Source organism: Oncorhynchus clarkii, unplaced genomic scaffold (assembly GCF_045791955.1).
Source record: "Oncorhynchus clarkii lewisi isolate Uvic-CL-2024 unplaced genomic scaffold, UVic_Ocla_1.0 unplaced_contig_6055_pilon_pilon, whole genome shotgun sequence".
Taxonomy (NCBI): domain Eukaryota; kingdom Metazoa; phylum Chordata; class Actinopteri; order Salmoniformes; family Salmonidae; genus Oncorhynchus; species Oncorhynchus clarkii.
Genome location: NW_027260898.1, coordinates 51,529 through 77,500, shown reverse-complemented (window position 1 = coordinate 77,500; position 25,972 = coordinate 51,529). Strand labels below are relative to the sequence as shown.

At 47.4% G+C, this 25,972-nt stretch overlaps 1 protein-coding gene across 1 annotated transcript in view; it reads right to left on the bottom strand.

The window, feature by feature from the left end:
- The window catches only part of LOC139402150 (SH3 and multiple ankyrin repeat domains protein 1-like), a 49,936-nt gene extending 29,429 nt beyond the window's left edge, over positions 1-20,507 (bottom strand). The window contains exons 1-6 of the mRNA XM_071146233.1: positions 20,013-20,507; positions 10,309-10,512; positions 5,820-5,891; positions 5,229-5,337; positions 4,340-4,494; positions 3,760-3,927 (exon numbers count right to left, since the gene is read on the bottom strand). Coding sequence (XP_071002334.1) covers positions 3,760-3,927; positions 4,340-4,494; positions 5,229-5,337; positions 5,820-5,891; positions 10,309-10,512; positions 20,013-20,507 — 1,203 coding nt within the window. The remainder of the gene's footprint in view (positions 1-3,759; positions 3,928-4,339; positions 4,495-5,228; positions 5,338-5,819; positions 5,892-10,308; positions 10,513-20,012) is intronic.
- Positions 20,508-25,972: the final 5,465 nt, after the last annotated feature.

The window sequence follows — 25,972 nt, the reverse complement described above, 5'->3', positions numbered from 1 at the left end:
GGGGGTGGGGAGAGAGAGAGAGAGAGTGGGGGGGGTGGGGAGAGAGAGAGAGAGAGTGGGGCGGTGGGGAGAGAGAGAGAGAGTGGGGGGGGGGTGGGGAGAGAGAGAGAGAGAGTGGGGGGGGTGGGGAGAGAGAGAGAGAGAGTGGGGGGGTGGGGAGAGAGAGAGAGAGAGTGGGGGGGGTGGGGAGAGAGAGATAGAGAGTGGGGCGGTGGGGAGAGAGAGAGAGAGAGTGGGGCGGTGGGGAGAGAGAGAGAGAGAGTGGGGGGGGTGGGGAGAGAGAGAGAGAGAGTGGGGGGGGTGGGGAGAGAGAGAGAGAGAGTGGGGCGGTGGGGAGAGAGAGAGAGAGAGTGGGGGGGGTGGGGAGAGAGAGAGAGAGAGTGGGGCGGTGGGGAGAGAGAGAGAGAGAGGGGGGGGCGGTGGGGAGAGAGAGAGAGAGAGTGGGGCGGTGGGGAGAGAGAGAGAGAGAGAGAGGGGGGGGCGGTGGGGAGAGAGAGAGAGAGAGGGGGGGGCGGTGGGGAGAGAGAGAGAGAGAGGGGGGGGCGGTGGGGAGAGAGAGAGAGAGAGTGGGGCGGTGGGGAGAGAGAGAGAGAGAGAGAGTGGGGCGGTGGGGAGAGAGAGAGAGAGAGTGGGGCGGTGGGGAGAGAGAGAGAGAGAGAGAGTGGGGCGGTGGGGAGAGAGAGAGAGAGAGAGAGAGAGAGAGTGGGGCGGTGGGGAGAGAGAGAGAGAGTGGGGCGGTGGGGAGAGAGAGAGAGAGAGTGGGGCGGTGGGGAGAGAGAGAGAGAGAGAGAGTGGGGCGGTGGGGAGAGAGAGAGAGAGAGTGGGGCGGTGGGGAGAGAGAGAGAGAGAGTGGGGCGGTGGGGAGAGAGATAGAGAGAGGGGGGGGCGGTGGGGAGAGAGAGAGAGAGAGTGGGGCGGTGGGGAGAGAGAGAGAGTGGGGCGGTGGGGAGAGAGAGAGAGAGAGTGGGGCGGTGGGGAGAGAGAGAGAGAGAGAGAGTGGGGCGGTGGGGAGAGAGAGAGAGAGAGAGAGAGAGTGGGGCGGTGGGGAGAGAGAGAGAGAGTGGGGCGGTGGGGAGAGAGAGAGAGAGAGTGGGGCGGTGGGGAGAGAGAGAGAGAGAGAGAGTGGGGCGGTGGGGAGAGAGAGAGAGAGAGAGGGGCGGTGGGGAGAGAGAGAGAGAGAGTGGGGCGGTGGGGAGAGAGAGAGAGAGAGGGGGGGGCGGTGGGGAGAGAGAGAGAGAGAGTGGGGCGGTGGGGAGAGAGAGAGAGAGAGTGGGGCGGTGGGGAGAGAGAGAGAGAGAGTGGGGGGGGTGGGGAGAGAGAGAGAGAGAGTGGGGGGGGGTGGGGAGAGAGAGAGAGAGAGTGGGGGGGGGTGGGGAGAGAGAGAGAGAGAGAGAGTGGGGGGGGGTGGGGGGAGAGAGAGAGAGAGAGTGGGGCGGTGGGGAGAGAGAGAGAGAGAGTGGGGCGGTGGGGAGAGAGAGAGAGTGAGGGGGGGGGGGGTGGGGAGAGAGAGAGAGAGAGTGGGGGGGGGTGGGGAGAGAGAGAGAGAGAGGGGGGGGGGGTGGGGAGAGAGAGAGAGAGAGTGGGGCGGTGGGGAGAGAGAGAGAGAGAGTGGGGGGGGGGGAGAGAGAGAGAGAGAGTGGGGGGGGGTGGGGAGAGAGAGAGAGAGAGTGGGGCGGTGGGGAGAGAGAGAGAGAGAGTGGGGCGGTGGGGAGAGAGAGAGAGAGAGTGGGGGGGGGGTGGGGAGAGAGAGAGAGAGTGGGGGGGGGGGGTGGGGAGAGAGAGAGAGAGAGTGGGGCGGTGGGGAGAGAGAGAGAGAGAGTGGGGGGGGGGTGGGGAGAGAGAGAGAGAGAGTGGGGGGGGGTGGGGAGAGAGAGAGAGAGAGTGGGGCGGTGGGGAGAGAGAGAGAGAGAGTGGGGGGGGGTGGGGAGAGAGAGAGAGAGAGTGGGGCGGTGGGGAGAGAGAGAGAGAGAGTGGGCGGTGGGGAGAGAGAGAGAGAGAGTGGGGGGGGGTGGGGAGAGAGAGAGAGAGAGAGTGGGCGGTGGGGAGAGAGAGAGAGAGAGAGTGGGCGGTGGGGAGAGAGAGAGAGAGAGTGGGCGGTGGGGAGAGAGAGAGAGAGAGAGAGTGGGGCGGTGGGGAGAGAGAGAGAGAGAGAGAGAGAGAGAGAGAGTGGGGCGGTGGGGAGAGAGAGAGAGAGAGTGGGGGGGGGGGTGGGGAGAGAGAGAGAGAGAGAGTGGGCGGTGGGGAGAGAGAGAGAGAGAGAGTGGGCGGTGGGGAGAGAGAGAGAGAGAGTGGGCGGTGGGGAGAGAGAGAGAGAGAGTGGGGGGGGGTGGGGAGAGAGAGAGAGAGAGTGGGGGGGGGTGGGGAGAGAGAGAGAGAGAGTGGGGCGGTGGGGAGAGAGAGAGAGAGAGTGGGGGGGGGTGGGGAGAGAGAGAGAGAGAGTGGGGGGGGGTGGGGAGAGAGAGAGAGAGAGTGGGGCGGTGGGGAGAGAGAGAGAGTGGGGGGGGGTGGGGAGAGAGAGAGAGAGAGTGGGGCGGTGGGGAGAGAGAGAGAGAGAGTGGGCGGTGGGGAGAAAGAGAGAGAGAGTGGGGGGGGGTGGGGAGAGAGAGAGAGAGAGAGTGGGCGGTGGGGAGAGAGAGAGAGAGAGAGTGGGCGGTGGGGAGAGAGAGAGAGAGAGTGGGCGGTGGGGAGAGAGAGAGAGAGAGAGAGTGGGGCGGTGGGGAGAGAGAGAGAGAGAGAGAGAGAGAGTGGGGCGGTGGGGAGAGAGAGAGAGAGAGTGGGGGGGGGGTGGGGAGAGAGAGAGAGAGAGAGTGGGCGGTGGGGAGAGAGAGAGAGAGAGAGTGGGCGGTGGGGAGAGAGAGAGAGAGAGTGGGCGGTGGGGAGAGAGAGAGAGAGAGTGGGGGGGGGGTGGGGAGAGGGGGATGACAGGCAATCAAAGGTAAAGAAAAGAAAAATGAATGAAGAGGGAGATGGTGAAAGATAGAGATCAAGGAAATAAAGAGTGGAGAAAGAGGGGGGTTATACATTGTCAAAAAGAGAGAAAGAAACAGGAACAACACACACATCAGAAAACAGCGAGAATACACACTTACCGAGCCACTCACACATAGATACGCACATAGATACGCACATAGATACACAACAACAACGCTCAACGACAACAGCACAAATACACACAGACATAATGATGAAAGGATGGAAAGAATGTTGAAATGGAGGGGAAGTTAGTACAGTACCTGTGTGTCTCCAGGGTTCTATCTGCTGTCCTCTTCATACCTGAGCTATGGAGTGACAGGGGGATGAGAGACGGGCCTCATCATGGGTTAAAGGGTACAGGGGGTGAGAGACGGGCCTCATCATGGGTTAGAGTGTACAGGGAGATGAGAGACGGGCCTCATCATGGGTTAAAGGGTACAGGGGGGTGAGAGACGGGCCTCATCATGGGTTAGAGGGTACAGGGAGATGAGAGACGGGCCTCATCATGGGTTAGAGGGTACAAGGAGATGAGAGACGGGCCTCATCATGGGTTAGAGGGGTACAGGGGGGTGAGTAGCAGGAGAGACACATCAGGGTAAGGGAGGCGTACCATGACATGAATGGATACCATAAATATAGAGATGACATTTACACACTGACATTAACACAAATACACACACACACAAACCTATATACACACAAACACAGTGAAACGCTAATGGACATTGACACTTGAACACAGACTAGACCCCACAGAAAAAAACACACACCTACACCTCAACCTACCTGGTGTGTCTCATCCCAGCCGTTCTCGTCCCTGACGGCCAGCTTGGCGCGGTGGTGGAGCAGGGTCTCACAGCAGGAGGTGTCGCCCCCTGTCAGCACAGTGTGGTAGAGCGGAGTCAGCCCCCGCCGGTCCTTATAGTCCGGAGACGCACCCAGAGACAGCAAGGTCTATAGGGACACACCAGGTAGACACACATACTTACACTCTTAGAAAAAAGGTGCTATCTAGAACCTAAAAGGTTTCTTCGGCTGTCCCCGTAGGAGAACCCTCTAAATAACCCTTTTTAGTTCCAGGTAGAACCCTTTTGAGTTCCTTGTAGCATTGTGTTCTACATGGAACCCAAAAGAGTTCAACCTGGAACCAAAAAGGGTTCTCCTATGGGGACAGCCGAAAACCCCTTTACGAACCCTTTTTTCTAAGAGTGTATTAAACGATTAGTTGAATATCACTATAACATATGCAATATCATTATAAGAACATCATGACTGTATCTCAATACAAGACACTATGCACAGTGGGTCCATACATGCTCCTTTAATCCATGGATGTGAGTGTAAGGAGGTGTGTGTGTGTGTTTACCAGCAAGGCTGTGTGGCAGTGGCTGCGGACAGCCTTGTGTAGAGGTGTGAGTCCGTCCTTGGACCTGAAATCAAGATGAGCCCCTCCCAGCACCAGCCCCCGTATGGCCTCCCCTCCCCCCGGCTCACATTGCACGGCCAACGTCAGGGGGGTTTCTACAGAGGAGAGAGAGATGGAGCAATGGCGGGACGGAGGGGCTCATATATTTAATCAGACAGACAGGAGTGGGGCCATGGAGTTATGACATGAACATCACAGCATCATGTCACTCTAGTCTACTGTAGTAGTACGGTATCTATTATCTGATAGTGGCAGATGCTGCCCCCTGGTGTTGCCAGGTGGAAGTGCACTTCACACTCCCAGCGACAGCAGGCTCTGTTGTGTGAGAGGATTGTTGCAGCACACCCAAAACTGCTAACAGTAGCTGCCTGTCTCCCACCTCGTTATATTATCTTAAATGAGACTCAAACTAACTGTCTCCTTTGCTTATTATAATCATCTTTAATAAAGTGTTAGATAGATAGAGCTTTGGGTAAGTGTGATTCAGAGTTGGAGAGAGTATTTTGGGGTTTTCAGGTCGAGGTTACAGAGGACAGCCATTAGCCATAGCTCCCACAGCTATCTTGGCTGTTAGCTAATTCAACTTGGATATGAACAGTTTGGTAGCTAGATGACAGGTTGTATGGCTGAAGGGCCTGGAAATGATCTCTAGGATGCTAAATATACAGTGGCCATATGCCCCACAAATGTTATGGGTCACTAAGAAGGATTTCAGACAGACAAACAGACAGACAGACAGACAGACAGACTAAATGGCTGATTGGTGCTAACTGACTGAGGAGAGGTCACAGGTCACCCTGGCAGCGGACAGCATCTGACAGCGTCTCACCTCCCGTGTCAGGGTCCTGGTAGTTGGGGTCAAGCCCTTTGTCCAAAAACTTGGCCATCTTGTCCACAGAGCCACTTTGGATATAGTCCATGAACTTCTTCAGACTGGCCTATGAGAGGCATGAAGGGATAGAGAGAGATGAGGGGACTGCAGAACCTAAAAGTGTTCTTTGGCTGTCCCCATAGGAGAACCCATTGAAGAACCCTTTTCGGTTCAAGGGTTCTACCTGGAACCAAAAGGGTTCTACCTGGAACCAAGAAGGGTTCTCCAATAGGGAAAGCCGAAGAACCATTTGGAACACTTTTTTCTAAGAGTGTGCCAGCACTGCGTTCCACAGAGAACAGAGTTGACACATTAATACTGGAGTTGTCTGCCACACAAAGCACAGCACAGCTAACACAGACACACAAGGCGTGTACACACACTGACAGCAAAGAGCGCACACACCCACACACACACGCATAAGTATGCACACACATACACACACACTCACGCCAACACATACACCTTCATACTGCACCAATGCATGCTACACACACTTATACCCACAATTCACATTGTGCCACACCCTTTGAAACAGACAACCAGTACCTTAGTGTGCAGTTTAGCCAGCTGTTTCTCATCTAGATTGGTCTGTTTGTACACTCTGGTCTTGTAACGAAACTAGAGAGAGAGAGAGAGAGACAGAGAGAGAGACAGAGAGACGGAGAGAGACAGAGAGAGAGAGAGACAGAGAGACAGAGAGAGAGAGAGAGAGACAGAGAGACAGAGAGAGAGAGAGAGAGAGAGAGAGAGAGAGAGAGAGAGAGAGAGAGAGAGAGAGACAGAGAAAGAGAGAGAGAGAGAGAGAGAGAGAGAGAGAGAGAGACAGAGAGAGAGAGAGAGAGAGAGAGAGAGAGGGAAAGAGAGAGAGAGAGAGAGACAGAGAGACAGAGAGAGAGAGAGAGAGAGACAGAGAGACAGAGAGAGAGAGAGAGAGAGAGAGAGAGAGAGAGAGAGAGAGAGAGAGAGAGAGAGAGAGAGAGACAGAGAAAGAGAGAGAGAGAGAGAGAGAGAGAGAGAGAGAGAGAGAGAGAGAGAGAGAGAGAGAGAGAGAGAGAGAGAGAGAGAGAGAGTTAATCCTGACTGGAAGGCCTTTTGTCCTCAATTCTCTCAGCTTTTGGCCTAGATCCACATGATGGAGCCTGCAGATGTATTGCAAAATGATGCTGTATCTAGTTTACCCATAACTTCCATCCTCCTCCTCGTCCTCCTCTCTCAACGAAAAAAGAAAAAAAGAAAGAAACGGCACAGGTTTACACTAGTTTCCAGCCACAGAGTGAGAGTAGCCCACAGAGTAACCTTACAGTGTAGCCCACAGAGTAACCTTACAGAGTAACCTTGCAGTGTAGCCCACAAAGTAACCTTACAGAATAACCTTACAGTGTAGCCCACAGAGTAACCGTACAGAGTAACCTTACAGAGTAACCTTACAGTGTAGCCCACAGAGTAACCTTACAGAGTAACCTTACAGTGTAGCCCACAGAGTAACCTTACAGAGTAACCTTACAGTGTAGCCCACAAAGTAACCTTACAGAGTAACCTTACAGAGTAACCTTACAGTGTAGCCCACAGAGTAACCTTACAGAGTAACCTTACAGAGTAACCTTGCAGTGTAGCCCACAAAGTAACCTTACAGAATAACCTTACAGTGTAGCCCACAGAGTAACCGTACAGAGTAACCTTACAGAGTAACCTTACAGTGTAGCCCACAGAGTAACCTTACAGAGTAACCTTACAGTGTAGCCCACAGAGTAACCTTACAGAGTAACCTTACAGTGTAGCCCACAAAGTAACCGTACAGAATAACCTTACAGTGTAGCCCACAGAGTAACCTTACAGCGTAACCTTACAGTGTAGCCCACAGAGTAACCTTACAGAGTAACCTTACAGTGTAGCCCACAGAGTAACCTTACAGAGCAACCTTACAGAGTAACCTTACAGTGTAGCCCACAGAGTAACCTTACAGAATAACCTTACAGTATAGCCCACAGAGTAACCTTACAGAGTAACCTTACAGAGTAACCTTACAGTGTAGCCCACAGAGTAACCTTACAAAGTAACCATACAGTGTAGCCCACAGACTGAGAGTAGCCCACAGAGTAACCTTACAGTGTAACCTTACAGTGTAGCCCACAGAGTAACCTTACAGAGTAACCTTACAGTGTAGCCCACAGAGTAACCTTACAGAGTAACCTTACAGTGTAGCCCACAGAGTAACCTTACAGAGTAACCTTACAGTGTAGCCCACAAAGTAACCGTACAGAATAACCTTACAGTGTAGCCCACAGAGTAACCTTACAGCGTAACCTTACAGTGTAGCCCACAGAGTAACCTTACAGAGTAACCTTACAGTGTAGCCCACAGAGTAACCTTACAGAGCAACCTTACAGAGTAACCTTACAGTATAGCCCACAGAGTAACCTTACAGAATAACCTTACAGTATAGCCCACAGAGTAACCTTACAGAGTAACCTTACAGAGTAACCTTACAGTGTAGCCCACAGAGTAATCTTACAGAGTAACCATACAGTGTAGCCCACAGACTGAGAGTAGCCCACAGAGTAACCTTACAGTGTAACCTTACAGTGTAGCCCACAGAGTAACCTTACAGAGTAACCTTACAGTGTAGCCCACAGAGTGAGAGTAGCCCACAGAGTAACCTTACAGTGTAACCTTACAGTGTAGCCCACAGAGTAACCTTACAGAGTAACCTTACAGTGTAGCCCACAGAGTAACCTTACAGAGTAACCTTACAGTGTAGCCCACAGAAAAAAACCTTACAGAGTAACATTACAGTGTAGCCCACAGAGTAACCTTACTGAGTAACCTTACAGTGTAGCCCACAAAGTAACCTTACAGAATAACCTTACAGTGTAGCCCACAGAGTAACCTTACAGAGTAACCTTACAGTGTAGCCCACAGAGTAACCTTACAGAGCAACCTTACAGAGTACCCTTACAGAATAACCTTACAGTATAGCCCACAGAGTAACCGTACAGAGTAATCCACAGAGTAACCTTACAGTGTAGCCCACAGAGTAACCTTACATAGTAACCTTACAGTGTAGCCCACAGAGTGAGAGTAGCCCACAGAGTAACCTTACAGAGTAACCTTACAGTGTAGCCCACAGAGTAACCTTACAGAGTAACCTTACAGTGTAGCCCACAGAGTAACCTTACACAGTAACCTTACAGTGTAGCTCACATAGTAACCTTACTGAGTAACCTTACAGTGTAGCCCACATAGTAACCTTACAGAATAACCTTACAGTATAGCCCACAGAGTAACCGTACAGAGTAACCTTACAGAGTAACCTTACAGTGTAGCCCACAGAGTAACCTTACAGAGTAACCTTACAGTGTAGCCCACAGAGTGAGAGTAGCCCACAGAGTAACCTTACAGTGTAACCTTACAGTGTAGCCCACAGAGTAACCTTACAGAGTAACCTTACAGTGTAGCCCACAGAGTAACCTTACAGAGTAACCTTACAGTGTAACCCACAGAGTAACCTTACAAAGTAACCTTACAGAGTAACCTTACAGTGTAGCCCACAGAGTAACCTTACAGAGGAACCTTACAGAGTAACCTTACAGTGTAGCCCACAGAGTAACCTTACAGAGTAACCTTACAGTGTAGCCCACAGAGTAACCTTACAAAGTAACCTTACAGAGTAACCTTACAGTGTAGCCCACAGAGTAACCTTACAGAGTAACCTTACAGTGTAGCCCACAGAGTAACCTTACAAAGTAACCTTACAGAGTAACCTTACAGTGTAGCCCACAGAGTAACATTACAGAGTAACCTTACAGTGTAGCCCACAGAGTAACCTTACAGAGTAACCCACAGAGTAACCTTACAGAGTAACCCACAGAGTAACCTTACATAGTAACCCACAGAGTAACCATATAGAGTAACCCTACAGTGTAACCTTAGAGAGTAACCTTACAGAGTAACCTTACAGAATAACCCACAGAGTAACTTTACAGAGTAACCCACAGAGTGAGAGTGACCTTACAGAGTAACTTACAGAGTAACCTTACAGAGTAACCCACAAAGCGAAAGTAACCTTACAGAGTAACCTTACAGAGTAACCCACAGAGTAACCTTACAGAGTAACCGTACAGAGCAACCCACAGAGTAACCTTACAGAGTAACCCACAGAGTGAGAGTAATCTTACAGTGTAGCCCACAGAGTAACCTTACAGAGTAATCCACAGAGTAACCTAACAGAGTAACCCTACAGAGTAACCTTACAGAGTAACCCACAGAGTAACCTAACAGAGTAACCTTACAGAGTAACCTTACAAAGTAACCTTACAGTATAGCCCACAGAGTAACCTTACAGAGTGGGAGTAACCTTACAGAGTATTCTTACAGTGTATCCCACAGAGTAACCTTACAGAGTAACCCACAGAGTGAGAGTAACCTTACAGTGTAGCCCACAGAGTGAGAGTAACCTTACAGAGTGACATTACAGAGTAACCCACAGAGTGAGAGTAACCTTACAGAGTAACCCACAGAGTGAGAGTAACCTTACAGTGTAGCCCACAGAGTGAGAGTAACCTTACAGAGTAACCTTACAGTGTAGCCCACAGAGTGAGAGTAACCTTACAGAGTGACCTTACAGAGTAACCCACAGAGTGAGAGTAACCTTACAGTGTAGCCCACAGAGTGAGAGTAACCTTACAGAGTAACCTTACAGAGTAACCCACAGAGTGAGAGTAACATTACAGAGTAACCTTACAGAGTAACCCACAGAGTGAGAGTAACCTTACAGTGTAGCCCTAAGAGTGAGAGTAACCTTACAGTGTAGCCCAAAGAGTGAGAGTAACCTTACAGAGTAACCTTACAGAGTGAGAGTAACCTTACAGTGTAACCCTACATAGTAACCTTACAGTGTAATCTCCAGAGTAACCTAACAGAGTAACCTTACAGAGTAACCTTACAGAGTAACCCACAGAGTGAGAGTAACCTTACAGAGTAACCAACAGAGTGAGAGTAACCTTACAGTGTAACCTTACATCCAGGCTGTATATACCTCCAGATATGGTACCCCCTTCTCAAAGGATTGTGGGTACTCTCTCAGCATCTTCTCCTCCTCCAGGAACTTGGCGTCATGGCCTTCGGTGGCTGGTTGGAACAAGCCGTAGTTCAACACATCCCGCAACGAATCGGTCAGAGAACATAGCACCTGCTGCTTGGCCTTCCAAACGGTCGCATCCGGGTTGAACCGCAAACACTTCTGCAGAGGAGACGGGGAGAGAAGGGGAGAGAGAGAGGGAGAGAGAGAGAGGGAGAGAGAGAGAGGGAGAGAGAGGAGAGAGAGGGTTCAATGGTGGTGCTTATAGAGGAGAGATAGAGGGTGGAGAGAGGAAGGGGTAGTTGGGGTTTAGATGAAAACACTAAAGAAGAAAAGTAAGGAAAAGGAAAGCATTGAACTGTAAAGTAGAAAAGTAACAGCAATTTAACAGTCTAGACTGAGGGAAGGGTCCTGGTGCAGTATTAGTGTGTCTGTCAGAAGTGGAGAACCGCTCCTCGCTGCAGTACTGCTGTTATTACCATTCTGAACCACTAGGGAGAGACATTTTGAGTCCACCACAGGGACCAGTGATGTGTATGGTTTTATACAGTAAGGAGATATGAATGGCTGATTGTACTGTCTCCTCTGACCAGTGAGCTCCTTTATGGCTCCTTTATGGTGAGATGAATATAATATTTGATTGTGCTGTATCATACACGCACAGTTAGCTTTGGATCCACATCTGTTTCTGTAGATCATGAATCAAACAGTCTTCCTCTCTTTCTCTCTCTCTCTCTGGTGTGAGTCTGGGCTGAGGCTGAGGTAGAGCAGGCCATTCCCCTGACCTTGAAGCAGCTGTGTGATTGGTCCTTCTGGAGAGCAGCTGGATCTCTCGCTTGCTGCTTCTGCATGCATGGATGTATGCTCCACAGCTCAATACATCTCACTAACGTGTTTAACCCCCTCTTTCTGTCTTAGTCTCTCCCTCACTGACTGTCTCACACACTCTCTCTGTCTGAAAGGCTGTGTGTGTGTGTGTGTGTGTGTGTGTGTGTGTGTGTGTGTGTGTGTGTGTGTGTGTGTGTGTGTGTGTGTGTGTGTGTGTGTGTGTTTGAGGGAGGGAGAGAGAGAGAGAGAGTGAGCATGGAATAATGTGCAGAGGTGTAAAATGTCTTTCTCCCTCTCTTTTATTCAGTCTGGGTTTGTGCACAGCCAACCAAATCACTATGGCAACCAGTTCATTAGTGGAGCAAGCTCCTTGTTGCCATAGAGACAATCCTGTGTTCCCTTGGAGATGGAGAACTATGGGATAAAGTGAGAGAGTGCCCGTGCCTGTGTGTATGTGTGTTTTACAGTGAGATGGAGAACGAGAGAGGTGGAGTCAGGGGGAGGAAAGGGTTTATGTATGAGAGAGGGAGAGAGAGGGAGCGAGGGAGGGATATAGAGAGGGAAGGAGGGAGTGAGAGAAAAAGAGAGATGGAGAAAGAGAGACATTGAAAGGGAGTAGGTGTGTCAGCATGCAATAGATCGTTTCTTACACACACGCTGACATACTGCACCAACATGTACATTCAATCACACACTAGAATTAACACTCAGTCCCTTCAAAAAACACACACACAAACAGAATGCAAGCTAGGGAAGCTAAATATAATCTGAGATCATTGAGGAGGAGGAGAAAGTTTATCAATACAGCATAATGCATGAAGAATATTCCCTTAATCACCATCATTATTGTTTCAATTATTGTGACACTCTTTATATAATTACTGTAATTCTGCTTTTACATTGTTGTATGTTTTATTAACCCATTCACCACCCTCTTCAGAGGACACGTCTTCTTTGTTTTTTACAGCTTTTCTACTTCATATACATACATTTTACATAAAGATTTTACATATACTGTACATTTTAATTGTGCAGTTAATCTAAAGGGCATTAGCACATTTGTTTAAGACAGGAGAGGTTCTGTTCAACACCAAAGCAGGTGGGAGAAGAGGAACGGGTGGATATATACCTACTGATATACCTATGTACCTACCTACATATACCTACTGATTGGTTGAAATGACTCAAACTCTCTCATGAGCCCTCCACTCCAGACTAACTCTTTACAGACTTCTAACAGAGAGGAAGACCATCTCTGCTTCTGAGTCTGACTGGTTCTGACTTACTGTTATTGATTCAGTATTATAGACTAACAACTAGCTGTAGGTTGAGGCAGCTTACATATTGACTGTCACTTCTCTCTTTTACACTCATATTGCAGTCAGGTCCGTAGCTACATATAAAGACACCGAGGTCCGGATCTTTGCAATTTTTCAGAATTTGAAAAATATATATTTTGGGAACTCGGTCGTGGTCTCAACTTACTGTTGAGAATTAGAATAGTAGAATACACAAGGTGACATTTCAAAACGTGGTTGTTCATCAGCAGTTTTCCTCCCTATATGTCCCACACTCACAGTCACTCAATTAGTCCATATCTGTTAAAAAATGTAGATTGGTAAATTAATCTACTTAGTCTAGCCAGCCATCTAAAGTAATCATGGTTGAATTACCAACCGGGCATGCAGGGCACTTCCCCAGGGGCCCTGACCTCCAAAGGGACCCCATTGATTTTGTAAGTCACTGAGATATCATATTAACATGGTATAAGTCATGGCAAATGTGTAGAATTGCAGGAAATTACTACAACAAAAAATCTGTAAATCTGTTTACCTTTTGCTAATAAAGTACTTTTTCTGCTAACAGATCCCTGTATGTTTTTAATCCCGGTGCTGAATTAATGTGAGTTAATTCGGCTAACTGTATTGCTAATAGGCTATATGTTTGTAGATGAGTTAATGAGGCTAACTGTATTGCTAATAGGCTATATGTTTGTAGATGAGTTAATGCGGCTAACTGTATTGCTAATAGGCTATATGTTTGTAGATGAGTTAATGAGGCTAACTGTATTGCTAATAGGCTATATGTTTGTAGATTAGTTAATGAGGCTAACTGTATTGCTAATAGGCTATATGTTTGTAGATTAGTTAATGAGGCTAACTGTATTGCTAATAGGCTATATGTTTGTAGATTAGTTAATGAGGCTAACTGTATTGCTAATAGGCTATATGTTTGTAGATTAGTTAATGAGGCTAACTGTATTGCTAACAGGCTATATGTTTGTAGATGAGTTAATGAGGCTAACTGTATTGCTAATAGGCTATATGTTTGTAGATGAGTTAATGAGGCTAACTGTATTGCTAATAGGCTATATGTTTGTAGATGAGTTAATGAGGCTAACTGTATTGCTAATAGGCTATATGTTTGTAGATGAGTTAATGAGGCTAACTGTATTGCTAATAGGCTATATGTTTGTAAATGAGTTAATGCGGCTAACTGTATTGCTAATAGGCTATATGTTTGTAGATGAGTTAATGAGGCTAACTGTATTGCTAATAGGCTATATGTTTGTAGATGAGTTAATGAGGCTAACTGTATTGCTAATAGGCTATATGTTTGTAAATGAGTTAATGCGGCTAACTGTATTGCTAATAGGCTATATGTTTGTAGATGGACTGAGGTGAATGAAGCTAGAGCAACTCAGGCAATAATGGTTGGGTCCTTTTTGCTTGTTTTTGCTGTTCTCCAAATTTCAATGTAGAGTTTTTAAATCGTACAGAAATGCAGTATATGAGCTTCAACTTTATTAAAATATTTTGTAAGGAGTGGGATTTCACCCCCACCCCCTCTCACTCACTCACTCACTCACTCTATTGATTTATTATATCTTTGTCCATGTTACTCTTTCTCCATCTTCTTGTATCTGTGCTGACATTCGTTATCTCTGCAGACTATAGTATGGGCCTCCCGCTCTCTCTCCTTCCTACCTTCCTTCCTTCCTTTCTTTCTTCCTTCTCTCTCTCTCTCTCTCCTACCCTCCGGCCCTTTTCTGCAGGGCAAGTGCAGCGGGATTAGCAGCCTTTAATGAGAACTATGGGGAAATAACCACCCCCTCTCTCCCACTAAGTTTGTCAATTTCTCTCTCCGTTTCTCCTTCGGCCTCTCTCACTACCTCTTTCCCATCTATTTGCTATGTTCCCCCTCTCTAGCTACCTCACAGTCACACAGTCTTCCTTTCCACATTCCTTTCAGCCCCGTTTCCCTCCCTCCTTCCATCCCCTGTCCTCTCCTCTCCTCTCTTCACCCTCTTATCTGGCTCTGCCTCTCTTATCTGGGCCCCTCTTCACCTCTGGCTGAGCACTGAGAAGGTCCTTACAAGGCTTACAGTTGTTGGTCTACTCTAAATGTATGTCAATGGGATGATACTATGTTTATACAGCAGGTAAGATGACTATGTATAGATGTACTATATACTGTATGTGTAGGTAAATATATATCAGGGGGTATGTGGGCACTTCTTAGCCAGTTGTGGAAATCCTCAATTCTTAACATTTGTGTTTATGAGCTGCTGTCCGTCTCTCCATGATCTCATTACAATACAATTAACCAGCAATTAGAGTTTATTGAGGGCGAATTAGCTGACATGTAGAACAGGCCTAATACACTGAGATTATACAAACATATTATCCCACTGCACAGGAGAGAAGGAGATAGGAGAGAGGAGAAGAGAGAGAGAGAAGAGAGAGAGAGAGAAGAGAGAGATGGGAAGAAGTGAGGTAAGGAGGGTGAAGGGACGGTGTGAAAGACAAAAGGAGAGAAGGACGATATGAGATGGAGGGACGTCAGGAGAGAGGAGAAATAGAGGACAGGATATTGCCCTACTCCTCAGAAACATCTGGAAGTCATGTGGTGTCACTGACCATAACGTGGCAGCACTAATTGTAGTATTGGTTATCTTAGATCATGTCAAAATACTGTACATGTTCCTTCCATAAGACACAGAGAAAGGATCTTGGGTAACCAATTCCCCAGCATGCTTCTCACTGTTCGCACACACAGCGGAGCGAGGGAACAAGTAACAGCAGGAGATCCACAGAATACAGTAATACACAGTACTACACACTCGTATAGTCATCAAAACACATTCAAATCAGCACACAGACACATACAGTGCATTCAGAAAGTATTGAGACCCCTTCCCATTTTCCACATTTTGTTACATTACAGCCTTATTCTAAAATTAATTAAATACAACAAAACAGAAATACCTTATTTATATAAGTATTCAGACCCTTTGCTATGAGACTCAACATTTTCCATTGATCATCCTTGAGATGTTTCTTCAACTTGATTGGAGTCCACCTGTGGTAAATTCAATTGATTGGACATGATTTGGAAAGGCACACACCTGTCTATATAAGGTCCCACAGTTGACAATGCATGTCAGAGCAAAAACCAAGACATGAGGTCGAAGGAATTGTCCGTAGAGCTCCGAGACAGGATTGTGTGGGCCCACAGATCTGGGTAAGGGTACCAAAAAATGTGTGCAGCATTGAATGTCTTCAAGAACACAGTGGCCTCTATCATTCTTAAATGGAAGAAGTTTGGAACCACCATGACTGTTCCTAGAGCTGGCTGCCAGGGCAAACTGTGCAATTGGGGGAGAAGGGCCTTGGTCAGGGAGGTGGTCAGGATTGAGGGAAAGATGAACAGAGCAAAGTACAGAGAGATCCTTGATGAAAACCTGCTGCAGAGCACTCAGTACCTCAGACTGGGGGCAAAGGTTCACCTTCCAACAGGACAATGACCCTGAGCACACAGCCAAGACAACGCAGGAGTGGCTTCGGGACAAGTCTCTGAATGTCCTTGAGTGGCCCAGCCAGAGCCCGGACTTGAACCCGATTGAACATCTCTGGAGAGACCTGAAAATAGCTGTGCAGTAAAGCTCCCCATCCAACCTGTCAGAGCTTGAGAGGATCTGCAGAGAAGAATGGGAGAAACTCCCCAAATACAAGTGTGCCAAGCTTGTAGCATCATAACCAAGAAGACAAGAGGATGTAATTGCTGCCAAGGGTGCTTCAACAAAGTACTGAGTAAAGGGTCTGAATACTTGTGTAAATGTGAGATTTCCACTTTACTTTTTATACATTTGCAAAAATGTATAAAAACCTGTTTTTGCTTTGTCATTATGGGGTATTGTGTGTAGATTGATGACTATTTAACAATAAATAAATAAAAATGCAAATACATTTTTGAATAAGGCTGTAACGTAACAAAATGTGGAACAAGTCAAGCGGTCTGAATACTTTCCCGACTGTAATACACTCACACACATGTCAAACAAGATACATAGGGGGATAGGGGATACTGTCAAAAAATCACATATGTTCACATTTGGAGTTCCCTTGTTTGTAAAGTGGTGGTGTGTGGTTGAGTAAAAAGAGCATCGGCTTTCATGTAGCATGTATATCACCACACTCTACACTTCTCTCTCTCTCTCTCTCTCTCTCTCTCACACACACGCACACGCACGCACATGCGCACGCACACACACACACACACACACACACACACACACACACACACACACACACACACACCACCGTCCCCAATCTCTCTGCTCTTAGTAATTCAATTTACAGCACAATCAAATGATTCATGATCCATTAGGTCCTGATACTCATCTGAGAGAGAGAGAGACAGAGAGAGAGAGAGCGAGAGAGAGAGAGAGACAGAGAGACAGAGCATCCTGGATTGAAATTTCACTGGTTTCTGTTTGTCTAGGTGGGGAGAGATTGACATGTCACTGGTTTCTGTTTGTCTAGGTGAGGAGAGATTGGCATGTCACTGGTTTCTGTTTGTCTAGGTGGGGGAGATTGACATTTCACTGGTTTCTGTTTGTCTAGGTGGGGGAGATTGACATTTCACTGGTTTCTGTTTGTCTAGGTGGGGGAGATTGACATTTCACTGGTTTCTGTTTGTCTAGGTGGGGGAGATTGACATTTCACTGGTTTCTGTTTGTCTAGGTGGGGGAGATTGACATTTCACTGGTTTCTCTTTGTCTAGGTGGGGGAGATTGACATGTCACTGGTTTCTGTTTGTCTAGGTGGGGGAGATTTACATTTCACTGGTTTCTGTTTGTCTAGGTGGGGAGATTGACATGTCACTGGTTTCTGTTTGTCTAGGTGGGGGAGATTGACATGTCACTGGTTTCTGTTTGTCTAGGTGGGGGGAGATTGACCCAGAGATGTCCCATACTAGCTATCACATTCTGAAGAAAACCTGACTGTGGATTGGTCTCACCTACAACTTGTCTATTCCACCATGCTCTGCTCTGTGGGGGATATGAGGGTATCATGGTTCAGACCAGGGTTCTAGCGGTGGGCTACAATTTTAAACCTCCTTATTAGTGACAGTAAGCCAGAGGGTGTTCTTCTCTCTCTCTCTTTCTGTCTCTCTCTCTCTCTCTCTCTCTCTCTCTCTCTCTCTCTCTGTCTCTCTCTGTCTCTCTCTCTCTCTCTCTGTCTCTCAATTCAATTCAATTCAAGGGGCTTTATTAGCATGGGAAACATGTGTTAACATTGCCAAAGCAAGTGAGGTAGATAATATACAAAAGTGAAATAAACAATAAAAATTAACAGTAAACATTACACATACAGAAGTTTCAAAACAATAAAGACATTACAAATGTCATATTATATATATTATATATATTATATGCCACTGTGTACTCTATGTTTAGGGCCAAATAGCATTCTAGTTTGCTCTGTTTTTTTTGTTAATTCTTTCCAATGTGTCAAATAATTATATTTTTGTTTTCTCATGATTTGGTTGGGTCTAATTGTGTTGTTGTCCTGGAGCTCTGTGGGGTGTGTTTATGTTTGTGAACAGAGCCCCAGGACCAGCTTGCTTAGGGGACTCTTCTCCAGGTTCATCTCTCTGTAGGTGATGGCTTTGTTATGGAAGGTTTTGGAGTCGCTTCCTTTTAGGTGGTTGTAGAATTTAACGACTCTTTTCTGGATTTTGATAATTAGTGGGTATCGGACTAATTCTGCTCTGCATGCATTATTTGGTGTTCTACGTTGTACACGGAGGATATTTTTGCAGAATTCTGCATGCAGAGTTTCAATTTGGTGTTTGTCCCATTTTGTGAAGTCTTGGTTGGTGAGCGGACCCCAGACCTCACAACCATAAAGGGTAATGGGCTCTATGACTGATTCAAGTATTTTTAGCCAGATCCTAATTGGTATGTTGAAATTTATGTCCCTTTTGATGGCATAGAATGCCCTTCTTGCCTTGTCTCAGATCGTTCACAGCTTTGTGGAAGTTACCTGTGGCGCTGATGTTTAGGCTAAGGTATGTATCGTTTTTTTGTGTGCTCTAGGGCAACAGTGTCTAGATGGAATTTGTAGTTGTGGTCCTGGCGACTGGACTTTTTTGGAACACCATTATTTTGGTCTTACTGAGATTTACTGTCAGGGCCCAGGTCTGGCAGAATCTGTGCAGAATATCTAGGTGCTGCTGTAGGCCCTCCTTGGTTGGTGACAGAAGCACCCTCTCTCTGTCTCTCTCTCTCGGTCTCTCTCTGTCTCTCTCTGTCTGTCTCTCCCTGGCTGTCTCTCTCTCTCTCTATCTCTCTCTGTCTGTATCTGTCTGTCTCTGTCTCTCTCTGTCTGTCTCTCCCTGGCTGTCTCTCTCTCTGTCTGTCTCTCTCTTTCTCTCTCTGTCTGTATCTGTCTGTCTCTGTCTCTCTCTATCTCTCTCTGTCTGTCTCTGTCTCTCTCTGTCTGTCTCTCCCTGGCTGTCTCTCTCTCTGTCTGTCTCTCTCTATCTATTTGTCTCTGTCTGTCTCTCTGTCTCTCTTGGTCTCTTTTTCTCTCACTCTGTCTCTGTATTTCTATTCTGTAAAACAGCTAGGTCACCTTGAAACTCTCTCTCAGTTCAGTCACTGTGCTGACAGGATCAAACCGTGTGTTTCTGCTGCTGAGGCGCTGTGTGTGTACGCGCACGTGTGTGTGTGTGTGTGTGTGTGTGTGTGAACACACTTCGCCCTTATGTCTTAGTGGATCTGAAGAAGTACTCTGGGAGAATGTCTGCCTAGCTTTGCAGATTCGAATTGTCGAGACATTGAGAAAAAAGACAAAATATGTACGTTCCCAAACACCGAGAGACACAAGAACAGGTCAGAAGTCAAGCAACTACTGTGAAGAGTTCAAGATGTAAACCCCCAGCATACTCACCAACAGTTGAACTGGGCGTCAGTGGTTGTATGGGGGAGAAGTAGTGACTGTCTGTTTGATGGAAGTGTGAATGGGGGTGGTCCTGAAGGTTGGTTATAGGGTGTGGTACTGACTGTCAGTGGTCATAATGTTTGTGTTTATTGATGTCAGTGGTTGTATGGGGGAGAAGTAGTGACTGTCTGTTTGATGGAAGTGTGAATGGGGGTGGTCCTGAAGATTGGTTATAGGGTGTGGTACTGACTGTCAGTGGTCATAATGTTTGTATTTATTGATGCCAGTGGTTGCTATACAAATGTAGGATCTTAATTTGATCACTCGTTTGTTGCTGAGAATTCTCCTGCGAGGCAGAAAATGCTAACTTATTGTGTATTTGAGTTTTAACAAGGCTTCTAAAGTTTGTAATTTCCACTTTGACATTTCAGACTTGATTTTCCCTTAAAATGTATCAACCCTTCCAAAAATGTTCATTAATTATGATCCACATAATAATTCACATTTCCTGTTGCTGCAGGATTATTTTCCTGCTGTAGCAAACTGACTCAAATTAAGATCCTACATCTGTAGGGGTGGTACAATAGGTGTGATGTCACTGACCGTCTGTTTGATGTCGGGGATGCCGATGCGGAACACCATCATGGCGATGTGGGCGTCCTCTGACGGCGCCCTGCTGGAGCTATGCTCTCTCAGCCTCTTCTGCTGCTGCTGCTGATTGGCTGGCTGTTGATGGGTGGGTCCATGGTTGGACGAATAAGGGTTTACTGTGTGCCCAATGTTGCCGGGTCGTATCTGTCTGTCTCCTGTGGGTCGTCCAGTCATTTTGCCTAATTGCCTGTGCCCCTCATCCCTGCCTCCTCGCGACATGCCCCCTCCTCGCCTGACTTCCTCCACTTCCTCTTCTTCCTCTTCTCCCTCCAGCTCTCCATTCTCCCCATCTTCTCCCTCTGCATCACGGTCATCTTCCTCACCCTCCTCTTCTTCATCTTCCTCCTCCTCTTCCTCGTCCTCTGCCCCAGGATATAGATGTCTATTGTTTCCCAGCATCCTTTGCTGCTCCTCGTCACTGGAGAGGGGGCTGAGCGGCATTGTCATGGCGACAGGGAGAGTGGCACAAACGGCAGCGGCATCATTCCCCAAGACTCACTGAGGAGGAGAAAGGAGAAGAGGAGAACCATGAAAGGTCAAGAGAGAGAGAGAGAGAGAGAGAGAGAGAGAGAGAGACAGAGAGAGAGAGAGAGAGAGAGAGAGAGAGAGAGAGAGAGAGAGAGAGAGACAGAGAGAGAGAGACAGAGAGAGACAGAGAGAGAGAGAGAAAGAGAGACAGAGAGAGAGAGAGAGAGAGAGAGAGAGAGAGAGAGAGAGAGTTCCAAGGACAATCCTAAAAACTCAACCAGCAGCCCCAGTGTCTGTCGGGGTTCCTACACTGTTTCATGTCCTGACTCTGGTCACTATGGGAACAGACTGACTCCTTTCATTCTGCCTTTTCACTGTCACCATGCGCTGCCATTTCATCACAATGTATTCTTCAACACCTCCCATATAAATATCTATGCAATAGATCTTCCACCTCTGCTCTATAAATAGTAGACATACATAATACTGCCCTGGTAGCCAGTGCCTTGATAAATACTACATCTATAGACTGACCACAATGACTGTTATACTGTCAAGAGCACCACTGAAACTACAAACATTACACTACTACTGCAAACAATACAATACACACTGTAGACTACCTCTACACACTCACACATTTGACTAGACTAGACTATAACACTTCACAGTAGCATGAAACAGTCTTCAACCTCACCTCTCAGAGTGGAGAGAACAATTTCAGAGCGTCTGTGATGCACCTCGGACTGCAGACAGTGCACTACAAGCTGGAGAGTGTTCAGGTCAGTCCCTAGTGGATACTAGGCAGCATTGCGCTCTGTGAGTTTCAGCACCACTCCATACAGGACAGCTCCCCACAGCTAAAACAGCATGTTCAAGTGGCCACACAACACAATTCACACCAGCTGAAGAGGACGAACCCAAATTCTGAAACTGACCCTGCCCTCCTGACATCTACCACATAGCACACACCCACATCCGTTACAATACAACACAACTATATCAACAATGAATACCCAGAAACAAAGGCAAAAAGAGAGATAGCACTGCCAATAAAACTGCCTAAATTGTGATGTTTTATCTCTGGGTGCTCATTTAAACGTTCATTTTGAAAACATCCAATATCCTGTCGCTCATTGTGTTCGAGCTATTTCACTTTGAATGCACCCAAGCATAGGAGAGTAATGAACTGTAAATTGAACATGTGTGTGTGTGTGTGTGTGTGTGTGTGTGTGTGTGTGTGTGTGTGTGTGTGTGTGTGTGTGTGTGTGTGTGTGTGTGTGTGTGTGTGTGTGTGTGTAAGATGGTTGAAAGACACAGGGAAGAGAGGGGCCACTGTGAGAAAAGCTGTGTTTGACAACAGCTCCCAGGGCTGTTCTCAGAGGACAGTGAGTGACAGCAAATACCACTAGCTGTCGTCAGAGAGAATGAGAGGAGAGGAGAAGACAATATGAGAAAATGAGAAACCACAGGGTGGGAGAGAAGGAAGATTTTAGTGTGAGAGATGGTGACACATTGTACCAAAACAAAGCAAATGAGAAACACAGATATAATATTTCTCATGGATCTTTAACCTGTGTCATATTCATGCATCTCAGCCTCCTCACTAATGAAGAGCACAGTGCAGCTGAGCTGACAGGCCACAGTAGTGTTACAGCACACCTGGACACCACCATACAGTGACACTGTCAGGTAGCAGAGACGACAGAGAGACACAGAAAGAGAGAGAGAGCAAAAATGAGGGCGGAAGACAAAGAGAAGGGGGTACAGAGACACAGGAGAGAGAGAGGGGAAGAGAGCAGGTTTTAGACAGAGACACAGGAGAGAGAGAGGGGAAGAGAGCAGGTTTTAGACAGAGACAGACACATCGGGAAGGGCAGAAAGAGAGAGAGAGAGAGACGGAGAGAGAAAGAAAGAAAGAAACAGAGCGAGAGAGAGAGAGAGAGAGAGAGAGAGAAAGAGAGAGAGAGAGAGAGAGAGAGAGAGAAAGATATTGGGGGGGCTGGTGGAAGGACACGGAGATGGCATCTAGGTCGGAAGCCTGTCAGAAAGCTGCCTAACTGGGAATGGTAGAAAATATCAAATATGATCCAAAAATATATTTAGCATAGTGCTGAGTAATCAGAGATAGGGAGGAGAAGATAGAAGAAGGGAGCAGATAGGGAGGAGGCAATAGGACACTATGGAGCGGGGGAGTTGAATGGATAAAGAGATGGAGAGAGAGGGGAAAGAGAGAGAGAGAAGCTCCAGGGTTGGGGGTAGAGAAATACAGAGGATTAGTTTCAATAGAGAGCTGAGGATTTGGAACAAGGAGAAGGACTGGGAGCCAGGAGAGAGAGAGATCATAGTAGAAAAGCAGATAGAAGGAGGAAAGGAACACAGCAGATCTGATTAGAGAGACGGAGAGGGGAACAAGGCAGAGGAGGGAGGACAGAGAAGATGGGAGAGACAGAGAGGATGGGAGAGACAGAGAGGATGGGAGAGACAGAGAGGAACAGGGAGATATTGGGGAGGAGAGAGGGCTGAGAGAAAAATACTGAGAAAGGAAGCTGAGACAGACTGTTGAAGTGGAAAGGAGCGTGAAGAAGGCAGAACAGGGAGCAGGAGGAGAAGAGACCGCAGGAGGTGGACTGGGGTGAGAGGGAAAACTAAAAGGGTTGAGGGAGGCGGACACCAAAGGAGAAAAGTGAGCGGTTAAGTGGAGAAATGCAAGGAGAATGTGTTCATTTAGTTTGAAGAGAGAAGTCATGATGAGTCACACATAATAGGCCTTAATGAATGTGCCCTGTAGAGAAGAGATGGAACAGAGAGATACATAGATTAGATATTTCCTATAAGCGACAGAGATCTCTCCCACTGCGTATCTCCTCTCAACAAAGACTTCTCCTTCAGCACTCTCCTTGGAAAGCTGCAATTTAGTTAAGGGTCACGTCGTGCCTTTGACAGTACTCCAGGGAGACAGAGTCAGACTGACTGGACTTCCTGCTGATCAGTGGGGTTGATTGACCCTCTTTATCCTCACCCACAGTCCATCTCCTGCTGAGAGGTAGTGTCAGTGAGATAAGTCAGATTCTGTGTGGTCCTTAGTGGTCCAGCAACGGTTCACAGTTGTTCTGTGAGCCAGGATCATAACATGGGTCACACTTCCGTTAACAGATTAGATTGATATAGTGCTTACAAGTGATCAAAGTTCTTTACATCCACAGCCAATGTGGATCCAAAGCCATGTCATCTGGTCTGTAATGTCCCACCATCATTGTCTGTGGTGTCATTTACCTTCCCCAATCAATCTCTCTTGCTACACCTCTCTCTGTCTCTCTCTCTCTCTCTCTCTTTCAGCCTCTCTTTTACTGTATGTAGGACAAAGAGTGTATATAGATAGATATTTTCAGTGTCTCGGTCCCCAGGAAACTTCACTGGGAAACTTCCAAGGAACAGATCGCCCCACTTTCAGGCCACTAAACTAGAGCGGACCATTTCTCTCCCTCCCTCTCTAGCCCCTCCCTCTCTAACACACACACACACACACACACACACACAGCCAACCATATGTGTAAACTTTGACCTTTCTGATACAGTTCCAGCATGAGTAAGGGCTAATTGGGAGCTAATATAATCCTTCTCTGTCAGTTCTGACCTCCGGCCTTCTGCTACATGTCATCAAACTGTCACCCAGGAGGCCCCGCCCACAGAAGAGTGAGGTTAGGTAATGCTGTTCTTTTCCCAGACAGTGATCACACACTCTCCCTACAGACAGCGATCACACACTCTCTGTCACGCCCTGACCTTAGTTATCTTTGTTTTCTTTATTATGTTGGTTAGGTCGCACACTCTTCCTACAGACAGCAATCACACACTCTCCCTACAGACAGCAATCACACACTCTCCCTACAGACAGCAATCACACACTCTTCCTACAGACAGCAATCACACACTCTCCCTACAGACAGCAATCACACACTCTCCCTACAGACAGTGATCACACACTCTACCTACAGACAGCAATCACACACTCTCCCTACAGACAGCAATCACACACTCTCCCTACAGACAGCAATCACACACTCTTCCTACAGACAGCAATCACACACTCTCCCTACAGACAGCAATCACACACTCTCCCTACAGACAGTGATCACACACTCTTCCTACAGACAGCAATCACACACTCTCCCTACAGACAGCAATCACACACTCTCCCTACAGACAGTGATCACACACTCTTCCTACAGACAGCAATCACACACTCTCCCTACAGACAGCAATCACACACTCTCCCTACAGACAGCAATCACACACTCTACCTACAGACAGTGATCACACAATATCCCTACAGACAGTGATCACACACTCTCCCTACAGACAGTGATCACACACTCTCCCTACAGACAGTGATCACACAATATCCCTACAGACAGTGATCACACACTCTCCCTACAGACAGTGATCAAAAAACAATGACCAAACACTCCCTCCCACACAGTTATGTTAGAAGGAGGGAAGGTGAATATTCATAAATTTCATCTCTCCCTCCAAGCATAATATCTCTGTCAGGCAACAGTAGCAGAACACAATGAAAGGATTCAGCAATTCAGCGCTTTGGGAAATCCATAAAACAATAGTGAACACCCCTACAGTACACAACTGATGGGTGGATGAAGAGAGAGAGGAAACCACAATCTGTACCTCCTGAGGCTCAAAACTGACCTCCTAGTTCATTTAGTTAGTCAGGTGGACTACTACAGTACTACTGTACATTCTGCCTGTTACCCCCACATTCAATCTAAAGATGTCACAGGAAACAGTGTGAACAGGCTCAGAGTGATGACCTCATTCACAGACAGGCAGCCAGGCAGCTCTCTCTCTCTGCTGCCTATTCCAGGAGCTGACTAATACCAGCTGCAGCTCCCCCTCGCCTGCCTGTTGGTCTGGAAGCAGAGTGATGACATCACACACAGACAGGCAGCCAGGCAGCTCTCTCTCTCTGCTGCCTATTCCAGGAGCTGACTAATACCAGCTGCAGCTCCCCCTCGCCTGCCTGTTGGTCTGGAAGCAGAGTGATGACATCACACACAGACAGGCAGCCAGGCAGCTCTCTCTCTCTGCTGCCTATTCCAGGAGCTGACTAATACCAGCTGCAGCTCCCCCTCGCCTGCCTGTTGGTCTGGAAGCAGAGTGATGACATCACACACAGACAGGCAGCCAGGCAGCTCTCTCTCTCTGCTGCCTATTCCAGGAGCTGACTAATACCAGCTGCAGCTCCCCTTCGCCTGCCTGTTGGTCTGGAAGCAGAGTGATGACATCACACACAGACAGGCAGCCAGGCAGCTCTCTCTCTCTGCTGCCTATTCCAGGAGCTGACTAATACCAGCTGCAGCTCCCCTTCGCCTGCCTGTTGGTCTGGAAGCAGAGTGATGACATCACACACAGACAGGCAGCCAGGC